This window comes from Zerene cesonia, chromosome 6, assembly GCF_012273895.1.
Source record: "Zerene cesonia ecotype Mississippi chromosome 6, Zerene_cesonia_1.1, whole genome shotgun sequence".
Lineage (NCBI taxonomy): Eukaryota > Metazoa > Arthropoda > Insecta > Lepidoptera > Pieridae > Zerene > Zerene cesonia.
In genome coordinates, this window is record NC_052107.1 from 3,848,235 (window position 1) to 3,868,437 (window position 20,203).

General features: G+C 32.3%; 1 protein-coding gene across 4 annotated transcripts in view; it reads right to left on the reverse strand.

Moving 5' to 3' along the window:
• The window catches only part of LOC119840379 (centaurin-gamma-1A), a 105,534-nt gene that overhangs the window by 17,316 nt on the left and 68,015 nt on the right, over window positions 1-20,203 (reverse strand). For 2 of the 4 annotated variants that reach the window (XM_038366975.1, XM_038366973.1), the window contains exon 1: window positions 16,392-16,909. The exons of the other annotated variants lie outside the window; for them this stretch is intronic. In XM_038366975.1, the coding sequence (XP_038222903.1) occupies window positions 16,392-16,590 (199 nt within the window). In that variant the 5' untranslated portion in view covers window positions 16,591-16,909. Of the gene's footprint in view, window positions 1-16,391; window positions 16,910-20,203 lie in introns of those variants that run through there. 4 annotated transcript variants of the gene reach the window in all.

A 20,203-nucleotide genomic window follows, 5' to 3' on the forward strand; every position in this document is an offset into this window, starting at 1 on the left:
GACAAATTGCGTAATAATATCTGTGTTAATATAAAGACCACGTACAAGAAAAGACATTGAATGCCGTAACACGGCGCTTTCTTATTTTCTATTCAATAAAAACTAAATGGTTTTGTGCAATGGTTGCGTAAGTGCACATCGCTGTTTTCAACAATTATTTGCGCAAATATATTTTATGTCATCTGGCACATCACACGATTGAATAATGAAAATATCGAAGTACCTATACTGGCATTCCGTCCCGGCTTCGTCCGTGGTATATAAAGGCTCAATTCATAGCACTAGAAAATCACGAACATTTCTACCAGTGAAACAATTTTTGAAATCGTTCGACAGTTCAAAAAAATAAACAAACTCATCAGCACTATATTATTAAATAAGTATAGATAAATTGAGACATGAATTGCATTTCGATATACCTACATTTATGAGTCGATTATTAAAATATAAACCATGCGTTTTGCAATTTAGATAATAGGTTTGACAATTTAAAACTTTTAAAACTTTCATAACAGAAAGCTGTTCGAATAAGTCCAAAACATAATGTATATTTTATCGTTATATTGTCTTATTAGACTTAAAAACTGCTCTGATTAGACTCAAAATCTTATAAATAAGCAATAATATATTTTAAGCCATGTAAACATATAAGCATAATAATATGCTTCGATCAGCAATTTATATATTATTATGCACAGGGGCCATTCTAATCGTGTATTTTTAATCATCCGTAACGACTCGGTTTTTCAAGAGTTTACTGTGACGAATCGAAACCACGTATTGAGGTTTAGAAGCCTAACTTATTACATTGCTAAGCTTGACACGAACGAGATTCACTAAAAACATTAGCAAAAACTTTTTAAAGGCAAAAAGATTCACTAAAAACTTTTCAATCGAGAGATTTAAAACGTTTTCGTGAATAAAACTACAGTTTCACGGATATAAAAAGCGTGATACTTTTTAGAATTTGCAATAAATGTCCCACGTTGTATGAAAATACGGTAAAAACTTTAACTAATACACTACAGTTAACTCTAAATGTGTACTCACAACCAGCTATAATTTATGGCTGGTTCAACACTGCAAACAAGACAGGCCATCACAATAAATCAATGCATAACTTGTTCCGTCAATAAGGCAGTGGGGTACTCCAGACCCCTTTTCAACCTAAATACGATCAAACACACATTTCACACATTTACGACGCTATAAACCTCCCGTCGCGCGCTTAATGGGCGGGTTAATTTCGGTTTATGAATTCTTAATTCTCAATAAACTTTTTCTCTCCTTATACCCTTGTCGTACTCTATGGAGTCGCAAGGTGAAAAATGATTTATTAGTATAGTTATGGGAAAACATTTTGTTATTGTTAGGTATTTTGTAGGCGAATCTAATAATACTACGCTTCAATACGGACTTGCTAATTATTAGTATGGGTATTATTAATGTTATCTGTGGTATTCTCGAACTTTATTGCTTCATGACATTTTATTTTCTTTACACTTCGTCAAGGTTAACCTGACCTTAACTCGACTTTTACACGGATTGCATTTTACGAATAGGAATATAGGATAAAAAGTTGCCTATATGTTATTCCATTTGTCTAGCTGTCTACGTACCAAATTCCATTGCAATCAGTTCAATAGTTTGCGCGTGAAAGAGCAACTAACACACACACATCCTTACAAACTTTCGCATTTATAATATTAGTAGGATAGAATAATTTTTGCAGTATACTTTTGTCAATATACAAGTGGTTTTATCATTCACGCCTAATAATTCAACGTGTACACGGTATGAACGCATTCCTAATTCTGTGTTTTCTCGTCATTATAATATAGATATAATACGAAACAATAACACTCACTAAAACACTAATGTAACAAGTAATCATTTGAGTTATAAAATGTCGATCAAACATTCAACACAGTTCCTTAATTTGCATGCTAGTTAAACAATTTAAAAATGCGAAACGCTCAAGTTAGTTACAGCTAATTGCATTTCTGTTTTAAGAACAAGCATCCTCTAAGAGCTGTAAACATTTAGCGTGAAATAACGCTCTTTAGCACATTTGCGAGCCATTTCCTGACTAATTTGCTTTTAGCGAGGCACATTTAGTTTTACTGCTAGCGATGGCTGATAGCTTGGTTACAGTACAGCTACAGTTTCAGTCAGATACCAACGTAACCACATATATTTAATGTTATATGAGAGATGTATGGTAGTCACAGGTTTATTCAAATGTTTTGTGTGTTATGTTATTTGAAATACAAAATTTATAAAACCAACCAAATTGTATTTAATACAAGTGAAAAAGAATTAAGTTATTATTCGATTCTCCTTTTTTGTTATTATAAAAGATGACGAAATTAATTTGAAGGGTTTGGTTTTATTGATCTTTTACCCACGGTATTTGAAGTTTAATCTATGTTATTATACAAACAAACCATCTTCATGAATCACTTTCTATTAAAAAAAAATCATCAAAATCTGTTTCGTAATTTTAGTAATTTAAGCATGCACACACAGACTTTGTTTTATAAGGAGAAACGTTAACGCTATAAACGATAAAATAATTAAGTCAATATTACGTTTTAATATTAGTAGTGCTGGTGACGAATAATTTTAAAACAATGATGAAAAAATCGATTCCACGGTTTCCGCTTCGCCATTGAAATCGCAAATAGGATTTGTTTTAGTAAGACCTCGTTTTGGAAGGCCACTTGAAAATAGTCACGAAGCTAATCTATTGTTTATAAACATAAAATAATGTACTTTTGAGCAAACCTGTTTTTCTGCGACACAGTTTTTATTTAACTACAATTTTTTTGCAGAATCGCCGAAACGATTATAGCCTTGTTTTTTTTTAATAAGTTTAAGATGAAGGAATAGAAAATTATTAAACAGTTAATAAATACGTGCAATTCCATCTTTAATCGACCTTAAATGCACTGGAATCGAAAAATCTATGTCAATCACCTAAAAATGTATTTTTAAGTATCAACATATAACATCGTGGTTTTATACAATCTGATCGATAGTCACAGAAGCGATGAAGTCATACTCTTAATTGTAAACCAGAGATCAATACAGACTACTCAAACTCGGTAGTAAATTAACGTTTACAAGACACGTCCGAACTACAAAATGTTATTCATGATCATAAATCAGATTTCGCTTTTCATCTTCATCGGGAGCGTGTGACGTGAATTGTATTTAAAATAGAGCGTGAGACACATCTGCCGCCTACTTTATACAATTTAGATATAAAAACTGCTTAAAGAGATCGAAATAGATACAATTTTATCGCCTATGAAATAGTTCTAAGCGCTATTTTCGCGTACAGATCGATGACCGATAGATATTTGTGGCAAAAAATATTGGTCGCCTAAAAGTGTGTCCACTTTGGTCCACGCGGGAACAATACTTAAGGGCTTGTGTTATACAATATCGTTGAATTATTGTATCGTTAAATTTATAGCACGGTTACATAGGTTGAAAATACATCTAAGGAGATACAACCTTCAATAAAATGCAATAATAAACGAATTACTCATAAAACCTTTTTAATTTATTTCAAGTAACGATACAGGGCAACATTGTACAGGTTTTATTTTAATTTTTTTAATATGATCTTTTTAGCATAACAAATATGTTTTATAGATTGCAATAAAATCATGAGCTCAGTTTTGATGATCTCAACATGATATTTAGAACATCTGGTAAGATATTTTATTTATTTATATGTAGCATTTATTTGTATGTGTAACATTTATGCGCATTTAAGAAGCTAGAATAGCTATTTTTACCTTATTTTAATTAAAAATTTCTATTTAATACCTTTATGCTCACTAAAATATTATAATAACACGATTTTAGCGCGTCTAGATATAATAGAAGCCTAACAAAATTATATAACCTTGCGAATGTCACCAAGCCTGCGGGGGCTTGGCGGTTTGACCTACTGAAGCCCCCTAACGCCGGATTAGGGGTACGAAATCGGAAAAAGGGGTAATGGCCATTTGACATCGTGACTTCCGCCCGTTTTTAGCTTATCTAAATGGATTCTATCGAGGTTAAAGGATAAATATTGTGAATGCAAAATAGTCAAACAATATATGTGTTAACCATTTTTTTATTTGGTAGTCAATTGTACACAGGTATGAGTTTCAACTAATGCTATTAATATTTTAATTTAAAAGAAATCAATATTTTAAATATAGTTGTGTTGAATCATCCCACATTCAGTTTACAGAATATATGTAACTTATATCCATAAACAAATATTATAGAAGTAAACATTCTACAAACACGAACTTTAAAAACTACAAACTTTTTCTTCGTAATATATTTTATATTTTTTAATTTAGTAGCATCATTTCTAGGTATATCTAGAACCTTTATAAAACATACCACCTGGTCGATATTCAACAAATCGCAATGGAAATACACCATCTGAGAATTAATTAAACATCAAAACATTTACAGTACACCCAGCTCCTTCTAACAATAAACGGCAAGGACGTACACACGCTGCATTTCGTTATTGCAAACTCTCGAGAGGAGTAATTTAATTAAATCGAACAATAACCGACTGTCTGTCTTGCCATACATCTGCTTGCTCTGATTCGGGTACCTGTATAACATCTGCCATCGGACCAGAACACCTTTTGTGCGATCCCTTCGCGAATAGATTACGAAATCTTTAGTCGCGCGGCAAGCGAAACCCTATTCTTTGCTAGTGACGCAATCGTTTATCGACCTTATCGATGTTGTGATGTGAGAAGATATCGATGGATCAGTTGTTTATTTCCTGGTATAGATTTTATCGTTTATTGCGCTGAGGGTGATCTGATTTATATTTAAGTTTATTCTTATCTTATGAAATTATTATTACTTTAAAACCTGAAACCTAAATTTAATACGTGCAATAAAATTGTTAATCTTTAAGTAATCAGATAAAAATAGCAATATTGCAGTTAAATTATTGTGCCATCACCCCCTCCACCATCATCATTATCAGCCTTAAATTGTATCATTTGTTTTTAAAATGAGGTAATATATCAATATCAACTATCTAGATTATCATGGATAACCTGAATACAGAATGAAAATATACTGCAAGAATTTTTGAGGGCATTTAACAAATTCAGCACACAGCGTATAAATAAGATGATCTAAATCCGATAAATATTATAATCTATACTTATGCTACGTTACACATAGATAAGAAATTGGGAGTATAGCTGGTCTTATCTTTATCTCAAACACGGAAATCTCTTTTGTTTGATAGAAGCTAGAAAAAGATAATCGGTTCGCTGTTCAGTAATCGTTTCATATTATTCCTCAAAAGAAGTTAACCTACATCAATAATTATTATCGATTATCGATAAATCCAGTTCCTGCATCACTAAGTGCGTCCCCACAACAAGACCACCTCTCAATGTTCATAATTATATGTTTTCCGATACGTGAATTTCTTATTCGTGTGGATCATTATTAAGTCATTATTGTCGGTTACCCGGCGACGCCCACATTTTTTCTCAATCAACAATAAACGGGGGGCTCTTTCACACGGTGTAATGATGTTTATATTATGGTTAATGACAAAACAGTATGAGAAACGAAGAGACGTCAAGGAGGTTTATTTCTTGTCTGATGTAAATTTTTTCGATACTATTTTATAAATAAAACATTTCAGTTCATATATTCAAGTACACTTCAATAACTAGAATGTCATCATGTTGACAATTGCCAGTTTATTTTCAAACTGCTGAGGTAATTTGATGAATTTTAATATTCAGATTTAGGGGAAATATATGCTGGCCTAAATAAAGACACATTCATTCGAATCATTTTAAACTTTCAATGCGAAAACATTACGGAAGAAGAATTTTACTATAGATCCTAAATGTCTGAATAGAGTTCGATTACATTTTATGTGCCTTTTTTAAACTAAACTTTTTCAAACTTCTTTGATGTGTATGTACACTTCATTCTTTTTTTTTAATTTCAATTATTGTTTTCGGCCAAGTTTCAACACGATAGCATTCCACAACATAGTAACACAACACGCGGGCGGTTCCCGCGCTAAGTGGGCACTTGAATCAAAACGCGTGCTTGCCAGCGCTATTTCGCGATTGATTCGATGAGGGACAATCGTTTCCGTTTCCTGCTCTACATGAGCACGTGCGACGTTTTCAAAATGCGTCGGCATTCGAACTTTGAATGTGGAATCGGGACCAATGTAATATTTATACCTTCATATATGTATATGTTTAGGAACGCTTCCTTATTACGTATAAATGTAGTATTAACTGTTCATTCTGTAGAGGGGGTAACTTTTTAAAAAACATTAGTGTGCAATTGACGTCCTGTGTAGTGGCTATTCTTTAGTATTAATATACACGAACTACACATTTTTATTGCAATTTGCAACGTTTCGCAGTCGATTAATTTAATAATGTCCGTAGGTTAACTGATAGATTTATTAGTCTATTATTTATTTTAAATTTAGTGTAAGTATTAATATTGAATTATTAAAAGTATACAATGCTTGGATGTCAATCGTATAAAACACTTGAGTCATTTATACTTAGATGCGTTCAGAATGCCAAGTTTCCCCGATCATTAAACTAACGAGCTCATAATAACTAAGCTAACTTTTCAAAATAGAGTAGAAAAACTACATAAAGCGATCCTTAAAGTCACATTTCCACAGGACAATAAGGTCCATCTCATCGTTGCAATTTTCCGGCCCATTTCACGGCGCCCTAACGAGATTGCGTTGTCTTTTAAAAAGTAAGTGGGTCAGGCAGTCAGGCGTCACGTCACTGGCGACCTCTAGTCCCAGCGTGGCTTTCACAATTGGCTTGACGTTCCATTTTTAAAATCCCGCATTTACAGCCTTCGCTCGCTACAGGAAAATTGGAACGGACGGACGGACCGCATTACTTTCAGTTTACCCTGTTGCGATGTAGGCAATGACTTTTTAAAGTAGCATGATCGTGAGAATCAAATATGACAGGTGTGTGTCAAAATTGTATTTTAACTTTAATTTAATTTCAAACTGGAGTAAAAAAATCTCTTATATCTAGTATTTTTAATATTTTTTATAATAACTTCAGATCGTCTTGGATATTGTTTTCAAACTGTAGTTACGACTTCTCACAACTATACTAACAGTCTTTGTTAGCACAACTGCGGCGAAAATGATTGGACTTTATAGCTAAACGTCTGAATAGACCTTGCTTAATTAAATGTAGCAGGATGAGTTGCCAAGGTAAATATGCCTTTAAGATTAGAAAATAGTTTCAGAAGGTCATCAATATAACTTTTTTTTTTAATAGAACATATTTCTTGTACTTTATTAATAACTAGCTGCGCCCCGCGGTTTCACCCGCGTTAGTCAGTGTCCCGTAAGAATATCGGGATGAAAAGTTGCATATACGTTATTCCAGTTGTCCAGTTATTTACGTACCAAATTTCATTGCATTCGGTTCAGTAGTTTTTGCGTGAAAGAGCAACAAACACACACTCATCCTTACAAACTTTCGCATCTATAACATTAGTAGGATTAATAAACACTAATTAAAATAAAATACAATGAGGTCATGTTGATGGTTATACCATATAGTAGAACACAAACAGTGCATGTAAAAATAATGATACAAATCGTGAAAAGAACTATTTCAGAAAACGAAAAATCGACGACTGTATATTCATTATTATAGAATAATCAATATTATGTTCAACTCTTGCGAATACATTACAGTTCAATCAACCAACCTTGTTGATATATGGACTCATTATCATCATGATTCAACGACCCTCAAGATCTCGCTCCTCCATATTAAAGCAACCTGCTGAAGATCTCACTATATAAGGTACGACGAAACGATAATGCATCGATGCAATATGATTCATTATTTACGATAATGCTTCATAAACGCAAAAGTTAAACGCACAGTTATATTAATAACGCTATACTAGATAGGTAAATATTATAGGCTGCAAATTATGACGTATGTTCTTAGTTATATATATTTAAGATATTCTAAAGATTCTCCTTATCACATGTTTTATTATTAACGTTTTTGTTAACAACAAGAATTTTGAATTAAATCAACAACAAAACGACTATGAAATGTATCCTTTATTTCGATAACGATCAAACAATAGAAATTACGATAAACATGACGTGATATCTGTTAGAACAATAAATCAGTGAATCATTCAACTAACAAATTGGCACGTTACATCACGATCGAGTGGAACGGTTAATTTGTGCGAATCAAGAAATCGTTTTAATGAACGAAAGAATCGTATTTTAATGAACGAAAAAATAATTTATTTCGCATTTGACGACTGGGTTTTAATAACTATACATGCTAAAAAAACTTTTATTTATTATAAGACGGTGACCGAATTCGCGTCATTTATCTGTTCATTTATTTGTATGTAGCTACCTACCATCTTTTATATATGTGCAATAGTGCTTATAATGCTATTGCGTCTGTATAACTCTTGAAATATTCAAACGATATGCTGAGAGTAAGCTCGATATTCTATTTCTATTTCAACATACATTTCACATTTTAATAACTGTTAAATTGCCTATGCAATATGCGTGTATAAAAAATGGATCTAGGTTAACTTTTAAAGAACAGCGAAGAGAAAACATCTCCAAGCCAATGCAGTACAGAGTATTATTATACGAAGAAACGAGACAATAACTTTTTTCTTTCGATACGTATGCGCCTCAAAAGGAAACTGCTTCCTTTTTAAAGCTTAATTAGAATCTTGTACAAGCTTTAATTAATTCGGAATATACGTAATACTGACATGGCTAACAGGATCTTGGTAACTTGTAATTAGAAAATTGTTTAAGTTATATACAAGCATTTACTTTCAGAATAAATCTCAGAAAACGGCGTAAGAATTCACTTTGTAATTTGACCAAGGGTGATCGTTAATTACTTAAGTTAGATTTCCTTTGCTCTCATATCAGAGATTTAAATTTAACATTTTTCTCAATAAAAATATGGTTAAAATAGAGAATTCAATTTTATTTGCTATTGACAAACAGTGTGTGTTGTACATATGTAATATGAATGTATGAATGTGTGTATAACATTTAAAAATAGATTGAATGTATTCTGTGTCCACAGACCGGCAGTATAATACAGTCCCTCGAAAAAACGTATGTACAGGCGAAACGAAAACATCTCATCAAACTTTTACACCTTCGGTTCATCCATTACGAATAAAATGTCACTCCCAATTGAGCGCGCTACGTTCCCCTGGAGTATGGGGCAAACTCGATACGACCGCAGTAATATATCGTTGGACCTTTTCAATAGCATAAGCTTTTCCCCGTGGTCACAATAAATTGTAGGAAGTTAGTCCGCCTTATACACGGAGGAAATGGGAGGGAGAAGTAGAGAGAACATTTCTAAGCGATAGCTTATGATATTGGATGGGTATTTTATATTTAGTTGATGCATAGTTTATAATTATATGTGGATTATTAATTATAAATGGGAAAGTAACTTTGTATGTCTGTGTAACTGTCTCTTCTTAATGCTTTAATCATTGAACCGATTAGGATAAAATTTGGTAACACTATAGCTTGAGACCTAAAAAGGACATAGGACAGCTTTTTACCCGGAAATCCTACACTAACTTCAGAAACAGTTTACTTCATTACCTTTTTTAAAAGCAAATTTAACACTACTATTGTGAAGAATTGAATGCTCTATTAATATAAATAAATGATTATCTTAGCTATACAAAAACTATACATAAATAAAACGACATGAATAAATATAATATGTATCATAATTTTCCGCTCACGCTCACATCACAACGTCTATTTGAACCCTACTTCCGTAAGATGATATTAAATGAATTTATTATGACGTGTGCGAAAGATTTGCAATATTCGATAGTGAGTTATGTAATGGACCTTTCGTTTATTGTTTAGTTATATTATTTTATTGAATCGTAAGACAATATCGGCTTACATCGAAGATACATAATACATTAATGTTACCTTGAACGGATAGTCGAACAAGATGATGAACATGTGAAATAAATTTCACACCTTGTATGTTTACTATACAAGTATTCTTACTACATAAAATAGTGCAAATATGCAACATACAAAGTTGCTCTAGGAGAACTGGATTAACTTAAATTATAGAAGCTATCCAGTTGCATCAGATTCTCTATGTTCTAGTTATCTGAATATTATTATCAGTAAGCAACACTATAATATCAAACTATCAAATAATGTGAAATATAATGTCAATCACGCTGAAACTACTAAAGGGATTTTGATGAAATTTGGTAAACAAACAGGATATAAGCTGACTTGGGTGCCAGGATACTTCTTATCTCGGTTACATGCTCCGTTGGGATAAAACAGGAATCTAGATATCCAGGCGGAGCCGGGATAGCCGTCTATTACTTCATAAGTATGTCTTTTTTACAATTATTAAAACAACTTTCACCTATTATAACATCTATATATATAAAAGAAAGTCGTGTTAGTTACGCTATTTATAACTCAAGAACGGCTAAACCGATTATCTTGAAATTTGGTACAGAGATAGTTTTAGATCCGAGAAAGGACATAGGATAGTTTTTATACCGGAAATCTAACGAGAACCGGAACTTTGTCGGTAACGCCCAGAGTCTATCTTACCCGTGACTACGCGAGCAAAGTGCTAGTTTTATATAAATTTACATGTTACTTCTATATTATATTAAGGTCAACTTTGTGCTTATACCGACCTTCTTTATTCACAAGAACAATACAAGCTTTCCTAGGTTATTCTATAGAATCCGTGAGGATTATTACTGAGAAGACTCGGACAATCTTACCATTTATAATATAAACTCAAGGAACCTAGAGATATTGTATGTTTTCTATCTAAATTGATCAACAAAACTTTATAGAAAAGTGAGTGCAGTGCGATAAGCAAGTATTCTAATGTCTTAAATTAGGCCAGCACGGGGGAAGGTGCCACACCCACACATAGGATCTGCATGAAATATAGAAGGCCAATGTCTGCAAATGTTTATGGGTGATTGTGATCGCTTATCATCAGGAGAACCACCAGCATTAAAAAAATGATTATTTCTTCATCCAATATCATTACTAACAATAAAAGCATCTTAATGAACAACAAAATCGAAAAACAATACAAAATACTCTGCACGAATGATACTTTTCGTGATTCATTTGTTAAGAGCAATGAGAATATATATCGCAAGGCTGCAGTTCGTTCAATATTAAACGCAACCTCGGAGCTATTGGACTGGATCCACAATTGTTCGAATTGGGCCGTTTATATCGGGTCATATCACGATCCGCTTGATAATTTTGATTTGTTATTGCTATAAAAGATTCCGTTCTCAGCTTCGTTCACGATTTTAATTTCGTTACAGACAATGTTTTAAACATTTTCCCTTCAAGATTTCTGTGGGGTGATTTAATTATTATTTTTATACTCATTTCTAATTATTATGATATAATTCAGCATTAGATTATTAATAAAAGTTACTCATGTTGTTCGATTCGAAATCGACTGTTTGCACACATCTTATATAATATTTTACAACTCCTTGTCTTCTAGAACTTTCTGAATAAAATCTTATGCCCCTTCTTGGGTCTGAAACTAACTTATTACCAGATGTAATCGAAATCAGTATAGTGATTTATTCTTGAAAAAGAGTAAAACAGTCAAAGAGACGGAGTTTATTTTTGTATAGGTTTACCTTATACCTAATGAGAACAATTATGGCTTAGGTAATAAATAGCATGACAAAACTGGATTTAACATTACAATAATAACGTGGAATATTTAAAACTACAAATAATGTGGAAGAAATAACTGTAATTACGCGAATAAGCCGTTGAGGCAAATGCATAAAGCTACGAATGCAATTGTTTATTTGATATCAGATTTCCGTCGGAAACCGCAAAATGAATTTTCCGCGTCAAATCATTATTTATTTGAAATTAATAATTTTCTAACCAGCATAATTAAACTTTATTGTTACATATTTACCGTGCAGCTTCATATATCCTACTTATATTATCCTACTATCCTACTAATATTATAAATGCGAAAGTTTGTGAGGATGTGTGTGCGTTTGTTGCTCTTTCACGCAAAGACAACTGAACCGATTGCAATGAGATTTGGTACGTAGACAGCTGGACAACTGGAATAACATATAGGCAACCGATTTTATACCGATATTCCTACGGGATACGGACTTACGCGGGTGAAACCGCGGGGCGAAGCTAGTTTCAGTATAAAACGTTTAAAATCTCAATTATTATGAGACTTTAACCTTACTTTAGTTACATAATACTTAAAGAGGCTGTTCATAATGAGATTGAATACTTAGTATCTATTCTTGAATATAGCTGATAATAGAATATGGTAGTACGAGGCAGGTATGAAAAATGTGTAAGAGCATATTTTACTCAGTTAATTGTTTATGCTAGACAAGGTACGGGATGGTGGTTCGCCTTAAGGTAGCGATTACCGGCTCCAACCTCAGAGATTTTAAGGGTTAAGGGATAGAGAAAGGATTGACGATGAGAATAAAGAAATAGACTGGGAAGGGAGAAGAAAAAGATACAGTTGATCAACTCTACCTAACCATATCAATTAAAGTGAAAAAAAATAGTACATAAATTGCTTTTTTTTTCAACACATATTATTTCCATAACATATAATACAATTTACATTAAACATTGCGCATTGAAAACGTAAAATCAAACAAAAAACAATAAAGGGATGCAGATGTTAGATTATTAATGTCAATTAACATACCTTGGACACAGTTATACAAAACCCTAAAATAGTAAACTTATAAAAAATAACCGGTGAATTTTTATCGCAGTTATGTAACGTATTACTTGACATTAGGGCTGACACGCGCTCACCAGGTGCAATGTAATTAGACCTTAGGGGTGGTTGGGGGTGGAGACATGTAGACTACCTGTTTATGCAATTTTATAAACAATTTAAAACACTTTTTATAACGTTTTATAAAGCAGTGGCGATGTTTTTCCATGGATTATTTCAACCACGTTATTTAAGGAAATTAATATCCTACATTGTATGTGTATTCTATGTGCATATTGACAATTCCAATGGCATGATACGTATATCTTAAATTATAATAGTACTTAGGTACCTAGGATAAAAATGTCCGATGATTTTTTTATCGTACTTAATTAGTTTTATCAATAGACTAGCATGTCTACACTAAACCTATTGATACAATAAAATCATAACACAAATAAACGTGTGTTTCGTTGAACTATAATTAAAAACCAACAGTTTTTATGCTAGCTTTTCAACCCTCGTAAAGATAACAATCATTTACGTCAAAATTTCATAATCATAATAAGTACACTATGCATTAACAAATACGGTTTTATCTTGCTAAGAATACAAAAACAAAAAGTCTCATTACATTGGTTATACTTATTTAATTATTTTTAACAGTCTAATTAGGTATTTTAAATGTAAAATAAGTGGTACTCAATGTTAATGCCCTTAATTTAGATAATTACATAATCTTTGAAAATATGAATAAACAAATTACCTACGTATAAGGATGCAATGATTATATCAGTATTGCGTGGGCATCAAAATTACACAGTTACGAGTATAATAAATTTTAATTTCAGCTTAAAAGGACACTTGCACTAATAAATGCCTAGCTCTCTGTCTGCGGCTTCGCTCGCGTACTCTTCGCATTTTCGCGTGACCGTCATGCATTTATATACACTATTTCACGTTATACGTGGACTATACTGGTAGTCCATCTCACAATCGCATCAAATTTAAGTATCAGGCTAAAGGACACCAAATTCGAGTTACTTTCGCATTTTCCCCACTAATGTAAGTGGAGATTATTACGAAATTAAAAAAAAAAATAAAGGAGCCAGTAACAGAGAAAAATCTTCAAAACGAATTGAATTGCTTCTACGTTTAGACAAAAGTACCAATTATTATTTACTCTTCGTAGCTGTGTCATTGAATAACATTCACTTTGTTGAAAGAAAGAAAATGTTTTCACTATTTCCTCGCGCTATAAAGAAACAATTACCGTGAGAATTATCGCATTAAAACATTGACATGGCGCTAATTACAAAGTGATAAAACTCGGAAAACACGTGTTCAGTACACATGCGCGTGCGCGTGTAACATGTGAGACGATGTTGGCGTCATACCAGTTCATTTTGAGAATGTTATTCATTATTATAAATGCAAGACGTGCATAGTAAACTAATTATAATTTCATAGCTAGCTATAGATCATCATCATCATCATCAGCCCATATATGTTCTCACTGCTGGGAGACGGGCTTCCTTTGAGGGTTAAGGCCATAATACAGCACATTGGCCAAGTGCGGGTTGGCAGATGTCACATGTCGTCGAACTTTTGATTCTGGACATGTCGGTTTCTTCACGATGTTTGCCTTCACCTCTTTAAGCAGTGGTGATGTTATCAATTTATTTCCTGCACGTTCGAACTTTTCGAACCCAGACTTATCAATTTTGAAGTCAGGGATTCTCACCACTGAGCCACCACTGAGTTAGCTATAGATATTTGATTAATAAATTACATATTTATTTAATTTGGACTACGTATAAAGCTAACTTGAACCTAACGGCTGGGAGGAAAGTTGTAAGTATTTATCTCCCGAGAACATGTGTTTAGTTTCCGTTAAGCCATTTAAAATGTATAACTCTTACTTAATTATAATGTCCACACCATCTTAATCTTCAACCTTAGTAATGATTGTTCATTTTGTAGACCTACACTAAATAAAGTCTATTTAGGATTCAAAGACTTTAGGATTTAAAAATTTTAATATATTACTAAATGTTTATGCAATAATATAGTTGGAATGGCAATTCATTGAAGATAATTTCTATTGTGAAAAGTGTGAAATTACTCTGTCTGTTGTTCCTCTTTACACCTAAACCACTGAAACGATATGCATGAATTTTGGCACAAACATAGTGTTTGAGAAAGGATATAGCGCAGTTTTATCTCACCCGTCCCACAAAATATCACCTGAACGAGAACTATGAGGAGGATACTCCGAGATTGCTTATCTTTTTCACATTACTAACTAGGACTGATCTCTTTAGAACAATCATAGCGAAAGTTAGCACGCATATATACAGAAAAATTATAACACATTGACACACCGCCTAAATGCGTTAAGTATATTATAAGTCGAAAGATTGATTCATACTCAGATGATACACATATAAATAGAACGTACGAAAGACGCCAATGCCAATGACATGATGTAAAATATCTAATTATTTCAGGCCGAGTTAGAATGAAACACTATGTAATTGAAACGATATGATTTCTAATGCCTTGCAACAATTTCTAATCTCATAATATACGTTTAAATTCACATGTAATTATTAAATACAAAGTTTTATAATATCCTTTTTAGTGTATGTACATGCAACATATTTTGCAAAATTAAACGGCAAATTTCCTTCTAAATATTTTGAGCATTAAATTATACTTCAACCTCGAATAAGATTTTTTTTTTAGGTAACCCTAGAACTTCATATAAGTAAAGGAAGGGTAATAAGGAAGTATACCAGATAAAAATAAATAAAAAATTTACAGCAAGGCTTCTGTAGGTTAAAAATGTAAACAACATGAATACAATTTCTTAATTTGACTACTAGTCGTTACATTAAAACTAACAAAAACTAATTATCTCTCTAATTTCTTCACTTATAATTACTATAAGTAGAAACACGATACACAACACGACTGTGATTATTAAATAAAGTAATTTCAAGTCATAAACCAAATGATTTATAATTCGAAATGACTCTACATTCTACAATAACTCTATTAATCGTATAAGTCACGTAAATGCTGATTAAACAAGAATTCGTTTATTCAGTTAGAGATAGGTACTGCGAGCACAATAAAACTATTTTAGTTACACGTCAAGAAACCCGTTACTACAATATTATCTATATTGACAACATTGTGTACTGTATAAACTGCAAATTAAATTACGCAGTGCTCAAACTGTTCGATAGTTTAACTTTAAATATACCTACAATATATCACCTTAAATCTATACAAGATCTTTATTCAAACAGATTATGTAACAGAATGTCTATTTCCTCCTATCCCTTCGAACGTTATCACTACCGGTTTATTCAAACGCACTTAGGAAACCAATAAAGCGGAATAATTTAAAATTAATTTTCTTTACAGTCACGAATTTATATAGAGCGCAATATACGCTGCTCCAACGCGAAACGTCTGTGTTGAAATGTGTAATACGCTACAAGTGATACCACTCACCAGATTTCCTCTTCTCGTTAACAAGAACCAAAGATTTCGTCCTCTTAACCCTCAAAGAGCGACGTCGAATAGATCTCATAAGTGCTTCGGGCATACGGGAGAATCTGGGAGAGTCCACCCTTTTCTCAGGCATGAAAAAGTTTTTAACTGCCAACATTTTGTATTTATTTACGAAACCTAAACTTTCCGATTCAAACATCCATTCTCACGGTAAACTCTTTGCTGACGATTCTCACAATTTAGACACCATCAAGTTTATACCATAAACTGCACTAGGAAAATCAACATTATTTTACACTTCACATGTACTTATCCAATTCTCATTAAAAAAAACTGTATCCGCTGTCGTAATCTATTGTTAATACGTCACAAGTATTGTTTTTGTGATTAAAAATTCTGTACACGAAATTTCGCCTATCCTGCCTTTATTTAGAGGGACCGAGCGACCGACTGAAGTCGTAGCGACTTCATGTTGCCAGTGAGTGCGCACGTGTCGACCGGCCAAGAGCGAGCGGCATACTGCCTCACGTGCGCCGTGCCGCCGTACGACCATATTCACCAGAGTAAATAGAACTCTTGCAAATTATATCCTTTTATCAGATTATTTACGAAAACAATGTGTCATTAATTTATCTTTTAATTCATCATAAATAAGATAAGAATTGGATAAGACTGAAAAGGAGACACTTTATTATCTAGAGATTTTTATATTATATCCAATACCCATACACTCTTTACATCCCATACGAATTGAAAAATACATACGTCATTTTACTTATTTTAATGACGGACAAGATCGTCGGCACTTAAAAGGGGATGAATCTTCAATACATTTTAGGAAGCTTATTCATTGCTGTAATAAGTTTCAAGGCGTAAACTTGGATGGCACTGAACCCTTAGTTTTATTACCCGTTCGTTAAAATGCAGACATTCATGAAATACATTCATCAATCACGCTTTAATTGTTATAAATATGTAAATGTTAAGCGATTGGTTGTAATATCAGAAGTAAACTCCATCTAACCCTACAGTTTACCTAATCAATACTAATTATGGTGCCATATTGAAGGCCAATTAGTTAAGCTTTGTTTCGAAATCAGCAAATTAACGTTTCGACGAGGCTTGTAAAAAAAACTGTAAGGAAAGTATAGAAGAAAAAGCGCCATGTAAATGTTTGCTTTTATTATTAGTTTTTAAGTAGCAACAGTGGCCTCACCTTAATAAGGGGTGTGTAATTAACTCGACAACTTAACTGATTAGAGTGAGGCGCATTTAATTACAAAGACTGATAATTAAAAGTCGAATGGTAAAACGAAACCGGTTAATTTCGTTGTATGTCTTTCAATTTGCTAATTTATTTTTAATGTAATGGATTTTGTTGTTTATAACAGCGTATGTTTGTCAGATTACAAAATCACGTATACTTTTTCAGATTGGAGACTAAAAAATAGAAAAGATACAATGTTTTCCAAAATTTCTTGTAATCTTCTACAACTCATCATGATTTATCATAATTTATTATTTATTTTATTTCATATGTAGTTATCACGACCCGAGGATACCCAAACAAAGCGAATCTCTATCTAAATTGACGATTACTCTTTTAAAATTAAACACACAAATACTCGTATGTGTATACACGAAAATACTAAAGTCTCATTTAAGAAAAAAATATTTTATACTGGTTTCAAGTGTAAGCATATTAAAATTAATTATTGAGGAAACAAGTAATCTGTCTTAGCGCTTTAGCCGCTATGCTATACTGTAGTCCCGTTGAGAGTCGTGCAAACCCTTATCGTGGCATCGCTGCACGATATTCTGGTCACTATTTTATTTATCAGCCAATGTATTACGAGGCAAGTTCCATCGCCTTTAATAAAATTATGGTTTCTTCAATCTGTATTAGCGGAACACCGATCATTCATAGCTTACAGAATTATTGAGTAGTATAGCTATGCTTATGTGTTAAGAGGAATTATTATATAGTCCCTAACCTAAATGAAATAACTTTGAAACTATACAAAATTATACGTCTATTTTTCAACAAAGTGCAATATTATGGCAGCAAACCAACTTCCTCATTTTAAAATCGCGTGTACAAGTAAATTATTTCAATACAAGTAAACTTATAAGAATGTTCGTATTTTATTTTTAATACTAGTTGTGCCTCGCCATTTTACATGTCTCTCTGTCTGTTCAAATGGACTATCTACTAATACGTGAAGGAATTTTTCCAATCGAAAGAAAGAAGAGATAAGTTCGAACAAACATCTCTTCAGACTTAAAATATAAAGATTAAGAAATTGATCATCCGAATCCCACCTTACAATTAAACAATTTAAAAATGGACTATTCATTATTTAACAGAAAGATTCTCCAACAATCGTATCTAATTGCATATGAAAAATTATGCCATCACACTATTCCCTTTAAAACCAGTCTCATACGTTTACGGAGCTAATGATTTATCATTACTTTTTGAGAATGTCGTCCTCCCACATCTAGAATCGGGAAAGGACCGGTCCGGACTCCTTATTCCCGATACCCCGTCTTCCAGTTTTGTCCGTGGAAATTCTTACTTAAAATACTTTCTATTGTTTGACCGATGTTACCCTTTTTATAAGGTTAGTGTTAAGAATATTTAACTTGAGTCTTTTGTTTTCTAAATGTTGTTGGTGCTGAATTATTTATAGAAAGTGATGAAAGGATTCATTCAAAAGAATTTTCTTTATTTCTGTGATAAACATACCTATATTCAAATATCGGCTTGACCGATGATTTTATTAGTCATTTAACACCAACTTAACTACCATTTATTCGTGATTCATAATATCAACATCATTTTTCTCGTTTGACAAAATATTACCTGAGGCCTTTTCATAGTTTTAATAATTTGCAATGCTTTTAATAGAGCAGAGAAAGTAGGGTCCTTATATAATGTTACAAAATATCCTGTTAGCGCTTAACAACATCGATATTCAATTGAATAGTTATACAATTTATCTATGTATGAGTAAATAAACAGTTAAATAAGTAAGTTCATACATCTGTAACATTTTGAATCTTTTCATTTGTATTTAAAATAAAATCTTATTTGGAATTTTGTTACCACGGTTATGCTTTTATACCTACGTAGTTTTCTATTGCTATCGTGGTACATAAAAATTATGTTAATTACTGTACTGAAGACAAATGGATATTTCTTCTTAACACTATCAATAGTTTGCATTATTTTGAAATAATCTCCAAGTTTTTTCAGAAAATATTGATTATTATAATATAGTTCTGAAAATATTTTACTAATACAAATTGTATTTTAATAATTAAGCTAAACCTTTGCGTAGGTTCTTGGTATCAATGCTATTTCTTATATTAGGCATAACTACTTCTAAAATGTAAAAACGTTTCGCCTTGCCTTGTCGTACTTCCTACATAGTTATAAAATATTACAAAATACGATACATTGTTTTTATGTAGGTGGAATCGTATGCTAAAGAAATAAGAACAGATAATAGAAACGTGACAGTGACGAAGATACTAAAAACTTCATAGTACTAAAAACGTTTCCTCGACGAACGGAATTATTGCCTAATTTCTAATACATATTTCAATTCACTTCACGGTCATTTCAATGATTATTTTATATATACGTGAATAAATGTTAAGTGCCGATGTAAGTGAAAAATTAAAAGGTATTTTGACATTTATAAAGGTTAACAGAAAATTACCTAAATAAATAGAGAATTGGAAAAGTTAGTAGAGATATTGATATGAAAATCCATATATTATTAAACTATACCAAACATTCCTGC